General features: G+C 48.0%; 1 protein-coding gene across 3 annotated transcripts in view; it reads right to left on the bottom strand.

Moving 5' to 3' along the window:
• Positions 1-17,699, bottom strand: part of RTKN (rhotekin) — a 179,467-nt gene that overhangs the window by 8,831 nt on the left and 152,937 nt on the right. For all 3 annotated transcript variants that reach the window (XM_063457516.1, XM_063457515.1, XM_063457517.1), the window contains exons 10-11: positions 10,831-10,990; positions 8,452-8,556 (exon numbers count right to left, since the gene is read on the bottom strand). In XM_063457516.1, the coding sequence (XP_063313586.1) occupies positions 8,452-8,556; positions 10,831-10,990 (265 nt within the window). The remainder of the gene's footprint in view (positions 1-8,451; positions 8,557-10,830; positions 10,991-17,699) is intronic.

Genomic DNA, 17,699 nt, shown 5'->3' with positions numbered 1-17,699 from the left:
AGGGGGAGCATGGTGTCAGGGCAAGCAGAAATACACAGGACAAAGGGGGAGCATGGTATCAGGGCAGGCATAAACACACAGGACAAAGGGGGAGCATGGTGTCAGGGCAAGCAGAAACACACAGGACAAACGGGGAGCATGGGGTCAGAGCAGGCAGAAATACACAGGACAAAGGGGGAGCATGGTGTCAGGGCAGGCAGAAACACACAGGACAAAGGGGGAGCATGGTGCCAGGGCAGGCAGAAACACACAGGACAAAGGGGGAGCATGGTGTCAGGGCAGGCAGAAATACACAGGACAAAGGGGGAGCATGGTGTCAGAACAGGCAGAAACACACAGGACAAAGGGGGAGCATGGTATCAGGGCAGGCAGAAACACACAGGACAAAGGGGGAGCATGGTGTCAGGGCAGGCAGAAACACACAGGACAAAGGGGGAGCATGGTGTCAGAGCAGGCAGAAATACAAGGGACAAAGGGGGAGCATGGTGTCAGGGCAGGCAGAAATACACAGGACAAAGGGGGAGCATGGTGTCAGAACAGGCAGAAATACACAAGACAAACGGGGAGCATGGTGTCAGGGCAGGCAGAAACACACAGGACAAAGGGGGAGCATGGTGTCAGGGCAGGCAGAAATACACAGGACAAAGGGAGAGCATGGTGTCAGGGCAAGCAGAAATACACAGGACAAAGGGGGAGCATGGTGTCAGGGCAGGCAGAAACACACAGGACAAAGGGGGAGCATGGTATCAGGGCAGGCAGAAATACACAGGACAAAGGGAGAGCATGGTGTCAGGGCAAGCAGAAATACACAGGACAAAGGGGGAGCATGGTGTCAGGGCAGGCCGAATACGGGGGATAAGGGAGCAGTAGGAGGGATAGGCGGGATAAGGGAGCAGTAGGAGGGATACGTGGGATAAGGGAGCGGTAGGAGGGATACGCGGGATAAGGGAGCAGTAGGTGGGATACGCGGGATAAGGGAGCAGTAGGTGGGATACGCGGGATAAGGGAGCAGTAGGAAAGATACGCGGGATAAGGGAGCAGTAGGTGGGATACACGGGATAAGGGAGCAGTAGGTGGGATCCGCGGGATAAGGGAGCAGTAGGAGGGTTACGCGGGATAAGGGAGCAGTAAGTGGGATACACGGGATAAGGGAGCAGTAGGTGGGATCCACGGGATAAGGGAGCAGTAGGTGGGATCCGCGGGATAAGGGAGCAGTAGGTGGGATCCGCGGGATAAGGGAGCAGTAGGAGGGATACGCGGGATAATATGCGGGATAAGGGAGCAGTAGGTGGGATCCGCGGGATAAGGGAGCAGTAGGAGGGATACGTGGGATAAGGGTGCAGTAGGAGGGATACGTGGGATAAGGGAGCATTAGGTGGATACGCGGGATAAGGGAGCATTAGGTGGATACGCGGGATAAGGGAGCAGTAGGAGGGATACGTAAGATAAGGGAGCATTAGGTGGATAAGCGGGATAAGGGAGCAGTAGGAAAGATATGCGGGATAAGGGAGCAGTAGGTGGGATACACGGGATAAGGGAGCAGTAGGAGGGATACGGGGGATAAGGGAGCAGTAGGTGGGATCCGCGGGATAAGGGAGCAGTAGGTGGGATCCGCGGGATAAGGGAGCAGTAGGAGGGATACGCGGGATAATACGCGGGATAAGGGAGCAGTAGGTGGGATACGCGGGATAAGGGAGCAGTAGGAGGGATACGTGGGATAAGGGAGCAGTAGGAGGGATACGTGGGATAAGGGAGCATTAGGTGGATACGCGGGATAAGGGAGCAGTAGGAGGGATACGTAAGATAAGGGAGCATTAGGTGGATAAGCGGGATAAGGGAGCAGTAGGAAAGATACGCGGGATAAGGGAGCAGTAGGTGGTATACACGGGATAAGGGAGCAGTAGGTGGGATACGCGGGATAAGGGAGCAGTAGGTGGGATACACGGGATAAGGGAGCAGTAGGAGGGATACGCGGGATAATACGCGGGATAAGGGAGCATTAGGTAGGATACGCGTGATAAGGGAGCAGTAACAATGGATACATGTAGTGATATTGGGGGTCATGGAAAAGTAGGGGAGGAAAGAGATAAAAATGGAAACAACATGAATGAGAGAAAACAGGTAGGAAGTGAGCGGTTAATAGGAGCAGAGAGAGAGTTAGTAGCCAGACAGAGAACTCTACCAGTCATGCAGATCCATGTAACAATCCTATCTAACGCACTGTACCCTGTATTAATCCTATTCACTGTACTGCACCCCGTATTAGTATTAGTATTATAATTATATTTATTATTATAATTATATTTATTATTATTATTATATTTATTAATCCTATTCATTGTACTGCACCCCGTATTATTAAGTGTTCTTGCATAGCAAGACCACTTACTGTTATCTCACATATATATTATTCTTATTCTTATTATAGCCAAATTTGCCACCCTAACTCCTCCCACAGTTTTTACACAATATAAAGCTCTTCACTGTAGGAATTATAGTTTTTAAAATACGACCGTTTGAAGATGGCAACCGCAAAAATACTCTGACGTGCCAGGCTGCAGCAGCAAGTGATGTCATAGACAGGGCCTTTTACACCTGCTAATGTTTCTATAACTGTATGTTTTAATGTAACTGTGAAGCACTTTGGGCAACAACGTTGCAATTAAATGTGCTATATAAATAAATAATAACAGTTACTCCGCCCACTCCAGTTGTAGACTACTGGTGGAGGCAAGAACACTTCACACAATTTCCCCAGAAATTATAGCTTTTCTAGTTATTATTATTATATTTATTATTATTATTATTATATTATATTTATTAATCCTATTCACTGTACTGCACCCCGTATTATTATTATTATTATATTTATTAATCCTATTCACTGTACTGCACCCCGTATTATTATTATTATATTATATTTATTAATCCTATTCACTGTACTGCACCCCGTATTATTAATATTATTATATTTATTAATCCGATTCACTGTACTGCACCCCGTATTATTATTATTATTATTACATTTATTAATCCTATTCATTGTACTGCACCCCGTATTATTATTATTATTATTATTATTATATTTATTAATCCGATTCACTGTACTGCACCCCGTATTATTAATATTAATATATTTATTAATCCTATTCACTGTACTGCACCCCGTATTATTATTATTATTATTATATTTATTAATCCTATTCATTGTACTGCACCCCGTATTATTAATATTATTATATTTATTAATCCGATTCACTGTACTGCACCCCGTATTATTATTATTATTATATTTATTAATCCGATTCACTGTACTGCACCCCGTATTATTATTATTATTATTATTATATTTATTAATCCTATTCACTGTACTGCACCCCGTATTATTATTATTATTATATTTATTAATCCGATTCATTGTACTGCACCCCGTATTATTATTATTATTATTATATTTATTAATCCGATTCACTGTACTGCACCCCGTATTATTATTATTATATTTATTAATCCGATGCACTGTACTGCACCCCGTATTATTATTATTATTATTATTATTATATTTATTAATCCGATTCACTGTACTGCACCCCGTATTATTATTATTATTATTATTATTATTATATTTATTAATCCGATTCACTGTACTGCACCCCGTATTATTAATATTATTATATTTATTAATCCTATTCACTGTACTGCACCCCGTATTATTATTATTATTATTATTATTATTATATTTATTAATCCGATTCACTGTACTGCACCCCGTATTATTAATATTATTATATTTATTAATTCGATTCACTGTACTGCACCCCGTATTATTATTATTATTATTATTATTATTATATTTATTAATCCGATTCACTGTACTGCACCCCGTATTATTAATATTATTATATTTATTAATCCTATTCACTGTACTGCACCCCGTATTATTATTATTATATTTATTAATCCGATTCACTGTACTGCACCCCGTATTATTATTATTATGTTTATTAATCCGATTCACTGTACTGCACCCCGTATTATTAATATTATTATATTTATTAATTCGATTCACTGTACTGCACCCCGTATTATTATTATTATTATTATTATATTTATTAATCCGATTCACTGTACTGCACCCCGTATTATTAATATTATTATATTTATTAATCCGATTCACTGTACTGCACCCCATATTATTATTATTATTATTATATTTATTAATTCGATTCACTGTACTGCACCCCGTATTATTATTATTATTATTATTATATTTATTAATCCTATTCATTGTACTGCACCCCGTATTATTATTATTATTATTATTATATTTATTAATCCTATTCACTGTACTGCACCCCGTATTATTATTATTATTATATTTATTAATCCGATTCACTGTACTGCACCCCGTATTATTATTATTATATTTATTAATCCGATGCACTGTACTGCACCCCGTATTATTATTATTATTATTATTATTATTATTACATTTATTAATCCTATTCACTGTACTGCACCCCGTATTATTAATATTATTATATTTATTAATCCGATTCACTGTACTGCACCCCGTATTATTATTATTATATTTATTAATCCGATGCACTGTACTGCACCCCGTATTATTATTATTATTATTATTATTATTATATTTATTAATCCTATTCACTGTACTGCACCCCGTATTATTATTATTATTATATTTATTAATCCGATTCACTGTACTGCACCCCGTATTATTATTATTATTATTATTATTATTATTATATTTATTAATCCGATTCACTGTACTGCACCCCGTATTATTATTATTATTATTATTATTATATTTATTAATCCGATTCACTGTACTGCACCCCGTATTATTATTATTATTATTATTATATTTATTAATCCTATTCACTGTACTGCACCCCGTATTATTATTATTATTATTATTATTATATTTATTCATCCGATTCACTGTACTGCACCCCGTGTTATTATTATTATTATTATTATTATTATTATTATTATTATTATATTTATTAATCCGATGCACTGTACTGCACCCCGTATTATTATTATTATTATATTTATAAATCCGATTCACTGTACTGCACCCCGTATTATTATTATTATTATTATATTTATTAATCCGATTCACTGTACTGCACCCCGTATTATTATTATTATTATTATTATTATATTTATTAATCCGATTCACTGTACTGCACCCCGTATTATTATTATTATTATATTTATTAATCCTATTCACTGTACTGCACCCTGCATTAATCCCGGCCCCTGCACAGCACCCTGCATTAATACTGGCCCCAGCACTGCACCCTGCATTAATCCCTGGCCCCTGCACTGCACCCTGCATTAATCCCTGGCCCCTGCACTGCACCCTGCATTAATCCCCGGCCCCAGCACTGCACCCTGCATTAATCCCGGCCCCAGCACTGCACCCTGCATTAATCCTGGCCCCAGCACTGCACCCTGCATTAATCCCGGCCCCAGCACTGCACCCTGCATTAATCCTGGCCCCAGCACTGCACCCTGCATTAATCCCGGCCCCAGCACTGCACCCTGCATTAATCCTGGCCCCTGCACTGCACCCTGCATTAATACTGGCCCCAGCACTGCACCCTGCATTAATCCCTGGCCCCTGCACTGCACCCTGCATTAATCCCCGGCCCCAGCACTGCACCCTGCATTAATCCCGGCCCCAGCACTGCACCCTGCATTAATCCTGGCCCCAGCACTGCACCCTGCATTAATCCCGGCCCCTGCACTGCACCCTGCATTAATCCCTGGCCCCTGCACTGCACCCTGCATTAATCCCGGCCCGTGTACTGCACCCTGCATTAATCCCGGCCCCTGCACTGCACCCTGCATTAATCCCGGCCCGTGTACTGCACCCTGCATTAATCCCCGGCCCCAGCACTGCACCCTGCATTAATCCCGGCCCCTGCACTGCACCCTGCATTAATCCCGGCCCCTGCACTGCACCCTGCATTAATCCCGGCCCGTGTACTGCACCCTGCATTAATCCCTGGCCCCAGCACTGCACCCTGCATTAATCCCGGCCCCTGCACTGCACCCTGCATTAATCCCGGTCCCTGCACTGCACCCTGCATTAATCCTGGCCCCAGCACTGCACCCTGCATTAATCCCGGCCCCTGCACTGCACCCTGCATTAATCCCGGCCCCAGCACTGCACCCTGCATTAATCCCTGGCCCCAGCACTGCACCCTGCATCAATCCTGGCCCCAGCACTGCACCCTGCATTAATCCCGGCCCCAGCATTGCACCCTGCATTAATCCCGGCCCCAGCACTGCACCCTGCATTAATCCCTGGCCCCAGCACTGCACCCTGCATCAATCCTGGCCCCAGCACTGCACCCTGCATTAATCCCGGCCCCAGCACTGCACCCTGCATTAATCCCGGCCCCTGTACTGCACCCTGCATTAATCCCGGCCCCTGCACTGCACCCTACATTAATCCCGGCCCCTGCACTGCACCCTGAATTAATCCCGGCCCCTGCACTGCACCCTGCATTAATCCCGGCCCCTGTACTGCACCCTGCATTTATCCCGGCCCCTGCTCTGCACCCTGCATTAATCCCTGGCCCCAGCACTGCACCCTGCATTAATCCCGGCCCCTGCACTGCACCCTGCATTAATCCCGGCCCCAGCACTGCACCCTGCATTAATCCCGGCCCCTGCACTGCACCCTGTATTAATCCCGGCCCCAGCACTGCACCCTGCATTAATCCCTGGCCCCAGCACTGCACCCTGCATTAATCCTGGCCCCAGCACTGCACCCTGCATTAATCCTGGCCCCAGCACTGCACCCTGCATTAATCCCTGGCCCCTGTACTGCACCCTGCATTAATCCCGGCCCCAGCACTGCACCCTGCATTAATCCCTGGCCCCTGCACTGCACCCTGCATTAATCCCGGCCCCAGCACTGCACCCTGCATTAATCCTGGCCCCAGCACTGCACCCTGCATTAATCCCGGCCCCTGCACTGCACCCTGCATTAATCCCTGGCCCCTGCACTGCACCCTGCATTAATCCCGGCCCCTGCACTGCACCCTGCATTAATCCCTGGCCCCTGCACTGCACCCTGCATTAATCCCGGCCCCAGCACTGCACCCTGCATTAATCCCGGCCCCTGCACTGCACCCTGCATTAATCCCGGCCCCAGCACTGCACCCTGCATTAATCCCTGGCCCCAGCACTGCACCCTGCATTAATCCTGGCCCCAGCACTGCACCCTGCATTAATCCTGGCCCCTGCACTGCACCCTGCATTAATTCCTGGCCCCAGCACTGCACCCTGCATTAATTCCGGCCCCTGCACTGCACCCTGCATTAATCCCGGCCCCAGCACTGCACCCTGCATTAATCCTGGCCCCAGCACTGCACCCTGCATTAATCCCGGCCCCTGCACTGCACCCTGCATTAATCCCTGGCCCCTGCACTGCACCCTGCATTAATCCCGGCCCCAGCACTGCACCCTGCATTAATCCCGGCCCCTGCACTGCACCCTGCATTAATCCCGGCCCCAGCACTGCACCCTGCATTAATCCCTGGCCCCAGCACTGCACCCTGCATTAATCCTGGCCCCTGCACTGCACCCTGCATTAATCCCGGCCCCAGCACTGCACCCTGCATTAATCCCGGCCCCAGCACTGCACCCTGCATTAATCCCGGCCCCAGCACTGCACCCTGCATTAATCCCGGCCCCAGCACTGCACCCTGCATTAATCCCGGCCCCAGCACTGCACCCTGCATTAATCTCGGCCCCAGCACTGCACCCTGCATTAATCCTGGCCCCTGCACTGCACCCTGCATTAATCCCGGCCCCAGCACTGCACCCTGCATCAATCCCTGGCCCCAGCACTGCACCCTGCATTAATCCCGACCCCTGCACTGCACCCTGCATTAATCCCTGGCCCCTGCACTGCACCCTGCATTAATCCCGGCCCCAGCACTGCACCCTGCATTAATCCCTGGCCCCTGCACTGCACCCTGCATTAATCCCTGGCCCCAGCACTGCACCCTGCATTAATCCCGGCCCCTGCACTGCACCCTGCATTAATCCTGGCCCCTGCACTGCACCCTGCATTAATCCTGGCCCCAGCACTGCACCCTGCATTAATCCCGGCCCCTGCACTGCACCCTGCATTAATCCCCGGCCCTGCACTGCACCCTGCATTAATCCCGGCCCCAGCACTGCACCCTGCATTAATCCCAGCCCCAGCACTGCACCCTGCATTAATCCCGGCCCCAGCACTGCACCCTGCATTAATCCATGGCCCCTGCACTGCACCCTGCATTAATCCTGGCCCCAGCACTGCACCCTGCATTAATCCCGGCCCCTGTATCAATAGCATATGCCACACACTCTACATGTTATATTCAGTCAGTGCTAATGCGCACTGTACAGTGTACTCACCCATTTCGTGGTACAGGGACCCCTGCTTTGAGAGTACTGTTGCTGATTTCCTCGGGGGAGGAGTTTCTATTTTCATCAAGTCATCACAGCACTGCTTCCACTGACCTGTGAGGGTAACAGTGTATGAGTAACACTGGGGTACTGAGTGTCCTTGTTTGCTATGCTGTGCCGTGTGGCCCCTGCTTGCTATGCTGTGCCGTGTTGCCCCTGCTTGCTATGCTGTGCCGTGTGGCCCCTGCTTGCTATGCTGTGCCTTGTGGCCCCTGCTTGCTATGCTGTGCCATGTGGCCCCTGCTTGCTATGCTTTGCCATGTGGCCCCTGCTTGCTATGCTTTGCCATGTGGCCCCTGCTTGCTATGCTGTGCCATGTGACCCCTGCTTGCTATGCTGTGCCATGTGGCCCCTGCTTGCTATGCTGTGCCATGTGGCCCCTGCTTGCTATGCTGTGCCATGTGGCCCCTGCTTGCTATGCTATACTGTGTGGCCCCTGCTTGCTATGCTTTGCCTTGTGGCCCCTGCTTGCTATGCTATACTGTGTGGCCCCTGCTTGCTATGCTGTGCCTTGTGGCCCCTGCTTGCTATGCTGTGCCATGTGGCCCCTGCTTGCTATGCTGTGCCATGTGGCCCCTGCTTGCTATGCTATACTGTGTGGCCCCTGCTTGCTATGCTTTGCCTTGTGGCCCCTGCTTGCTATGCTATACTGTGTGGCCCCTGCTTGCTATGCTGTGCCTTGTGGTCCCTGCTTGCTATGCTGTTCCATGTGGCCCCTGCTTGCTATGCTGTGCCATGTGGCCCCTGCTTGCTATGCTGTGCCATGTGGCCCCTGCTTGCTATGCTGTGCCATGTGGCCCCTGCTTGCTATGCTGTGCCATGTGGCCCCTGCTTGCTATGCTGTGCCATGTGGCCCCTGCTTGCTATGCTGTGCCATGTGGCCCCTGCTTGCTCTGCTGTGCCATGTGGCCCCTGCTTGCTATGCTTTGCCTTGTGGCCCCTGCTTGCTATGCTGTGCCATGTGGCCCCTGCTTGCTATGCTGTGCCATGTGGCCCCTGCTTGCTATGCTGTGCCATGTGGCCCCTGCTTGCTATGCTGTGCCATGTGGCCCCTGCTTGCTATGCTTTGCCATGTGGCCCCTGCTTGCTATGCTGTGCCATGTGGCCCCTGCTTGCTATGCTGTGCCATGTGGCCCCTGCTTGCTATGCTGTGCCATGTGGCCCCTGCTTGCTATGCTGTGCCTTGTGGCCCCTGCTTGCTATGCTGTGCCATGTGGCCCCTGCTTGCTATGCTGTGCCATGTGGCCCCTGCTTGCTATGCTGTGCCTTGTGGCCCCTGCTTGCTATGCTGTGCCATGTGGCCCCTGCTTGCTATGCTGTGCCATGTGGCCCCTGCTTGCTATGCTGTGCCATGTGGCCCCTGCTTGCTATGCTGTGCCATGTGGCCCCTGCTTGCTATGCTTTGCCATGTGGCCCCTGCTTGCTATGCTGTGCATGTGGCCCCTGCTTGCTATGCTGTGCCTTGTGGCCCCTGCTTGCTATGCTGTGCCATGTGGCCCCTGCTTGCTATGCTGTGCCATGTGGCCCCTGCTTGCTATGCTGTGCCATGTGGCCCCTGCTTGCTATGCTTTGTCTTGTGGCCCCTGCTTGCTATGCTGTGCCATGTGGCCCCTGCTTGCTATGTTGTGCCATGTGGCCCCTGCTTGCTATGCTTTGCCATGTGGCCCCTGCTTGCTATGCTGTGCCATGTGGCCCCTGCTTGCTATGCTGTGCCATGTGGCCCCTGTTTGCTATGCTGTGCCATGTGGCCCCTGCTTGCTATGCTGTGCCATGTGGCCCCTGCTTGCTATGCTGTGCCATGTGGCCCCTGTTTGCTATGCTGTGCCATGTGGCCCCTGCTTGCTATGCTGTGCCATGTGGCCCCTGCTTGCTATGCTGTGACGTGTGGCCCCTGCTTGCTATGCTGTGCCATGTGGCCCCTGCTTGCTATGCTGTGACGTGTGGCCCCTGCTTGCTATGTTGTGCCATGTGGCCCCTGCTTGCTATGCTTTGCCTTGTGGCCCCTGCTTGCTATGCTTTGCCTTGTGGCCCCTGCTTGCTATGCTGTGCCATGTGGCCCCTGCTTGCTATGCTTTGCCTTGTGGCCCCTGCTTGCTATACTGTGTGGCCCCTGCTTGCTATGCTTTGCCTTGTGGCCCCTGCTTGCTATACTGTGTGGCCCCTGCTTGCTATGCTTTGCCTTGTGGCCCCTGCTTGCTATACTGTGTGGCCCCTGCTTGCTATGCTTTGCCTTGTGGCCCCTGCTTGCTATACTGTGTGGCCCCTGCTTGCTATACTGTGTGGCCCCTGCTTGCTATACTGTGTGGCCCCTGCGAGCTACAAACATACTCATATCATAGAAGTGTTGGCAGAATGCCTGCTTCCAGCGGCGCTGCTCCTCGTGGTTCTCCGCCCTGAGGGTGTGCGTGACCTCCTCACAGCCGTAGCAATTAGTAATAGACAGACTGTGCCATGGGCCCTCTCGTTCCGACGCTCTAATCCGGGTCTCCTGTATTAAAACACAGTCTGTTTATATATGTCACCAGCTGACGGCATTTATTGGGTTACACAATAGCCATCAACATCGATTTATTATTATTACAATTAAATTACAGAGCGCTTTATACAACAAAGAGAAAAATTCTGGCAGTCAGTAAGAAAATTAATATATAGACAACCAGCAAGTTTATCTGCAATTTATTGAAACCTACCAACCGACATCTAACACTGCAAAGTATATTAATACTGCCATCTGCTGGCTATAACTACACCCTGCAGGTAAACATCAATAATGTATCAATTATAATGTATCAATGCTGCCATCTGCTGGCTGTCACTACATCCTGCAGGTAATAATCTATAATGTATCAATTATAATGTATCAATGCTGCCATCTGCTGGCCGTCACTACATCCTGCAGGTAATAATCTATAATGTATCAATTATAATGTATCAATGCTGCCATCTGCTGGCTGTCACTACATCCTGCAGGTAATAATCTATAATGTATCAATTATAATGTATCAATGCTGCCATCTGCTGGTTGTAACTACACACTGCATCACAGACACACACAGCATCACTTACACACACACGCTGCGTTCCTTACGCACACACACATACACTACATACTGCATCCCTTACACACACTGCATCCACTGTGGCAGGACCACTGCCTGTTTGTGAATTGCTGTGTGTCATTGTGACAGACCTCTCTGTCTTTGGATTACAGTGATTTAACCTTGGTTCGTCTGTTTGTTCCGTAACTGCCACTTGTCCGTACGGCCCTACGTTTTATTCCCCTACATACGAAAGAACTACCGAACGGCAGGCCACCGAGCAGGGAAGTGTGCTGCTTTCTGCCCTCATTAACGTTGTGGTTAACTGAAGACACTTTTAACTCCCGAATGGTCGGCTGGGTGGTCGTCGTTCGTATGAACGAACACGTGGCGGTGGCCATCTTGGACAGTCGAACGCACAGCGTTGTTCGCCGACATACCCGTGGAACTAAAATCGGACACTATTTCATATGAACACCGCTGAAGTCGCCGACCCTTCCTTGTTCCGTTCCAGATTCATATGAACGCCGGGCTGTTCGGTACACTGACTTTATACGAACAGAGAGGCTCCAGGTAGCCATCCCATGGAGCCCATTCGTTTCGATGAACGCACTTTGTACAAGACTTTAGCTCCATGGCGATTGAACTGTATGTATGGGATCTGAGCACTATTCAGTTACATTGTGCGCTCAGATCTAAGCTATCTGAATGTGGGGATTCTGTTCGGTAGTTTGGGAATTATATATTTTTATTGTATTTTACTGTTCCTGTAAAATGGAGGTTATGCTCTACCCCTGGAGGTAATTGAGTTACTTCTAGCACTTAACCCAATTATCTCCAGGATAGAGAAATAATGTTCATGTGGGAGTGTTTATCTATGTATCTGTGTTTGATTGGTTAATGTATAAACTTGTCCCAGTCTTCCACAAGGTCCCTATGGGAGTGTCCCTTGGTGGAATACCTGCATATAGCCCCATTAAACAGATCCTGCTTGACCCTCACTACAGAGCCTTGTCTCGTACTTGGGGGGATTATTCGTGGGTTTCCTGTTCGGCGCTTAGGAGTGTTCGGTAGCTGACTTCTCATTCGGGAAAGGGAACATCTTTGGTGGCGTTAACCCCTTCTATACCCGGGGTGCCATTACAGCGATTCCCTGTGTTTTTCCCCTATGTTGTGTTGTGTTTTTTTTTACCTACTCCCCGTTCGTGAGGCCACCTTGATAAACCATTTAGAATGTTTGCTTAGAATGTTTACACCTTGTTAACAAGGTGCATAAACCAAAAACCGCAAGGGAAGCTTCGGTGCGTGCCGATCCTGGGTGGCTGCCCGTTCGCAAAACAAACGCCATCCGGCAGGCGCATTCGCGGATTGCTTTCCACCATAGTTTGGCTCCCGAACGAGGACCTCCCCAATCAATTAGAACGTTGGCAACTTACAACATAAGTGTGAAACTGCAAGGGAAGTAATTAATGAGCACTTCCCTGGGTGTCCACCATTCGTACAGAGGAGGGGAGGACCCTCGGATGGGACACTGAGTGGTGGGAACAAGGGACAAAGGGACTCCGTTATACGACCCTGGGAGGGGACATTGTCTGTATGAGTGATCCACCCCTTTTATGGGGAAAGTATAAAGCCAAGTGTGGCCAATAAAGTGTTAGCTGTACTCCTGGAACTGTGTGTCCAGCTACATTTGAAAATAATGAGATACCTTTTATATGCAATTTTAATGTTCAGGGCAATCAAGTAAAGAGAATAATCTCTAAACATTGGCCCATTTTAAAGTGATGAAACATTGAATATACTTCTAGCAGACAAACCCAGAGTAATATACCAGGGATGTAACCGAGCTTCCGTGTACTCCGACCGAGTACCCTCCGTTGATGGACGCTTCCTAGCTTGCACCGAGGACCACAAGCACCGCACCCAACACCACAGCCACCGCAGACTCCACAACCGCCGAAGCTTAACTGGAGCCTCGCCTTCTTCCTTCCACCCTGGATCGGCTTCTGTCCTCCAGGACCGTGTGGGGAAGACCTCTCCTCCAGGAGAGCGTATCCGGAACAAGCTCTTAAAAGAGCTAAGTGATTAAAGCTCAGGGGAGTATGTAGAACATAGCAATCCCCAGTGTGATATAGCAGCTCCCTCCAATAACGAGACAAGGCTACGTATTGAGGGTCAAGAAGAGGTCTGAGGTGCTGGAACACCCAGCCTGCTTTTTATTACCATTTTGTAAATACAGGACCACCCACAGGGAGGGACAAAACAACCAATCATACACGTACATCATTGAAACCACTCCCAGTAATTACACACAAAATCCTCCCCTCTGTCTGTGATATAATTATGGTTTAACATAATTATTAGACAGTAAAAATACAGTTTTCACACATACACTGTAACTTTAAAACAATACATTCCTCTCCCTCCACCCCCCAATCCCCGGTTACTGAAGGGGTGAAAACCCCTTCAGTGACTTACCTGAGGAAGCGGCGATGTCCCTCGTCGCTGTCTCCGCCTCCGCGACGCTCCTCCTATTCATTGCGTCGGCCGGTGGGCGAGACTGATCTCGCCCACCGGCCGAGGGGACCTAATGCGCATGCGTGGCAATTCTGCGCATACGCATTCCGTCTCCCCATAGGAAAGCATTGAAAAATCATTTCAATGCTTTCCTATGGGGTTTTGAGCGACGCTGGAGGTCCTCACACAGCGTGAGGACGTCCAGCGACGCTCTAGCACAGGTTTCCTGTGCTAGAACCCAGGAAGTTCCCTCTACTGGCTGTCTAATAGACAGCCACTAGAGGTGGAGTTAACCCTGCAATGTAAATATTGCAGTTTATGAAAAACTGCAATAATTACACTTGCAGGGTTAAGGGTAGTGGGAGTTGGCACCCAGACCACTCCAATGGGCAGAAGTGGTCTGGGTGCCTGGAGTGTCCCTTTAAGAATTACCATAATAGTGATCCAAGTAAAATACAATTTCTGGGAATCCACAAAGTGACCCCGAATTGGAGGATATATATCCAATTTAGATACTTTCCATCCTAGTGGTTTGAACAATGATTTCAAACTCTGTCATTTTTTATAATATTATTAATTATTTTTTAGGGATTTTTTTATACTTTTTCAGATGTAGATGGCACGGCCATGTGATCCTTTTGGAAAGCTTGATGATTGTTTGCCCTTTAATACAATGTTTTCATATATGTGACATTTGTATCTATTAGGTGAATGAGGATTTATGTTTTTATTGTTTTTTTGTTCTTTTCTTTTATTGTGTGTGTGTGTATATATATATTACAGTCTAATATGTACTTGTTATTATGATTAATGCTTTTCTGTTTATTATGTGTATAATACAGTTAATACCATTTGCAATATTTGTTATCTCATTACCATAGTTACTATTTTTTCTCTATAAGAGTTTACTAAATTCTTCCTCCATATATTGCACTTCTAATACTATTTTTTGTGTTTATTTTCCAGAATTTTTTTGTTATGGACGTTATAAACCATTGCCTTAAGTTGCACTGCCGGCTAGCGTTATGCCAATACACAATATGGCGATATCGGAATACCGGAAGTGACGTCGGATATTCTCCGATATGTCACTTCCGGATACACGAAACTGACTGCAAACAGCTGATCCGGCCGACACCCCCTTAGACTGGTAAACGATTGGACTAAAGACACACAGGAGGACCAATCATAGACGAACCGCCAGATTTAAAACCTGCACAATGCGCACAGAAGAGGATACCGATTGAGAAAGCCTGTTGGTTCAGGCGAAACGCGTCTCGGACTGCTTTTGGACGGCAACATTCACTTTTGGGACTTAATACATGTGGTATTTTTATTTGTTGTTTTTATATACCAAATATTTTGGCTAAATAAATTTTTTTAAATATGTATCTGTTACGGTTACCCTCGGTCTGGCTGAGAGCTGGACCGCTTAGCTAGTATGGATTCCTATTGCTGAAGAGAGGAGAAGCTGCTTTCCTTAGTATTCCATGCGAGTCCTGAAAATGTAGAATAATCCCACTAGCTATAGCACAGCTAGGATACCCTTCTGCCCACAAAACGAGTCAAGGCTGCGATTTGAAGGTCAAACAAGAACTGAGAACTGGAACACCCAGCCTGCTTTTTATTACAGTTAGACACAGAAAGAACACACCCAGGGGGAGGCATAAAATCACCAATCATATACCTGGTACAACCCCCATGTTCCCTCCCCTCAGATAAACAGTTAACATAATTACCACATACAGTATTTTACCCAAGTTTCAGATGTACCCCAAAAATAGGGGGTAAAGCTTTAAATCCGGTATCCTCAGATAGTCCTAGTTCAGGGGAACCACATATTCAAAATCCAGCCCATTCGGTTAAAGGGTTCGGGAGTTATGGCTCTTTGAAGTTTTGACCGACCGCACAGCTTTTCTGGCCGAAATTAGTTCCACAAGTTTTGGCCTTGCGGTCGGTCTCCGTTCGCACGTTAAAACTCCACGAAACCCTTGCCATCCACAATTATCCCGGGGTTCGCTATAATCCCCATGTGAAATGTAGTCTTTCTACCGAACGGCTGGTCGTTCGGTAGGTCCAGCACGAAGTTACGTTATCCTGGAGGTCTCAGCGGTGTTCGCCTGTTTGTGTCTCCGTTTTTAGTTCCAGACGATTGCTGGCAAACACCGCTGTTTGTGCGTAAGATGGCCACGAACACGTGCAAAGTCCCGAAATGGTGGCCACCTATATTTTACACAAAGGATTCGTGCTGAACCATGCGAATGGCTGGAATCAAGCTGGGAGGTAAAGTATCCATTAATCACACACCAAGGTGGTCCGGTGTTCGGTACTTTGAGTCCATTCGTGGGTTTCTGGACACAAAACCATGCTTGAAACCAGATTTTGGGTTGTGACAAAAAGGGAAAAAATAGAGATAAAAGCAATGGGGGAATTGTCAGTTGCAGGGTCTGTAACAGTGCTCCCTCTTTTGTGGGACACTCTGGCAGACACCGTCTGACCCCTTTTCGGGGCAGACTAAGGCTGTCCAGACCGGTTATTAGGCTGGGCTGATGTCTGTTTGCCGGGACAATCCGTCGGCGTTGACGTTCTGCTTTCCGGGTCGGTAGGTGATAGTGAAGTTAAAAGGTTGTAAGGATAAGCTCCACCGTAAAAGTCTGCCATTATCCCCTGAGACCCGGTTTAGCCACACCAATGGGTTATGGTCTGTGACTAAAGTTAATTCTTGTCCGTACAAGTAGGGAGTTAGTTTCTTTAGCGCCCACACCAGGGACAAGCACTCCTTTTCCACTGCGGCATAGCTGACCTCACGTGGTAGGAGTTTACAGCTGATGTAGGCCACCGGGTGCTCTCCTCCGTCTTCGCCTACTTGGCTGAGGACGTCCCCCAGAACAGGAGCATTAACAAGTGCAGTCTTAAGTGCCTGGAACGCTGTTTCACAGTGGGGAGACCACAGGACCTGTCGGGGAAGGTTTTTCTTCGTCAGGTCGGTCAGTGGTTTAGCAATAGTACTATAGTCTGGTACAAAGCGTCTGTAGTACCCTGCTGTCCCTAGAAAAGCTAGGACCTGGGTTTTAGTGGTGGGGGTGGGCCAATTGGCGACGGCTTCTATTTTAGCTGGTTCTGATCGCTGTTTCCCACATCCCACCCGGTGGCCCAGGTACTGTACCTCGGCCATTCCAAAGTGGCACTTTTCTGGTTTCAGCGTCAGGCCAGCGGCCCGAATCTGATCCAGAACCATCCCCACGTGTCCTAAGTGTTCCTCCCATGACTCACTGTGAATTGCTATGTCGTCTAGGTAGGCGCACACAAAACCCTGGAAGTCATTCAGGAGTCTATCCACCAAGCGCTGGAATGTAGCAGGGGCATTCTTCATCCCGAACGGCATTACCTTGAAGTGGTATAAGCCGAACGGGGTGACGAAGGCTGACTTGGGGATCGCCTCCTGAGCCAGGGGTATTTGCCAATAACCTTTGCAGAGGTCAATGGTGGTCAAATAATTCCCCCTGGCTATGCGATCCAGTAGCTCGTCTACTCTAGGCATCGGGTAAGCGTCTGTCACTGTCTTATCATTGAGCTTCCGATAATCCACACAAAACCGGGTTGTCCCATCCTTCATGGGCACCAGGACTACTGGGGATGCCC

Source organism: Pelobates fuscus, chromosome 6 (genome assembly GCF_036172605.1).
Source record: "Pelobates fuscus isolate aPelFus1 chromosome 6, aPelFus1.pri, whole genome shotgun sequence".
Classification (NCBI taxonomy): Eukaryota; Metazoa; Chordata; class Amphibia; order Anura; family Pelobatidae; genus Pelobates; species Pelobates fuscus.
The sequence above is the reverse complement of the archived record's forward strand: the minus strand, read 5'-3'. Positions and strand labels throughout refer to the sequence as shown.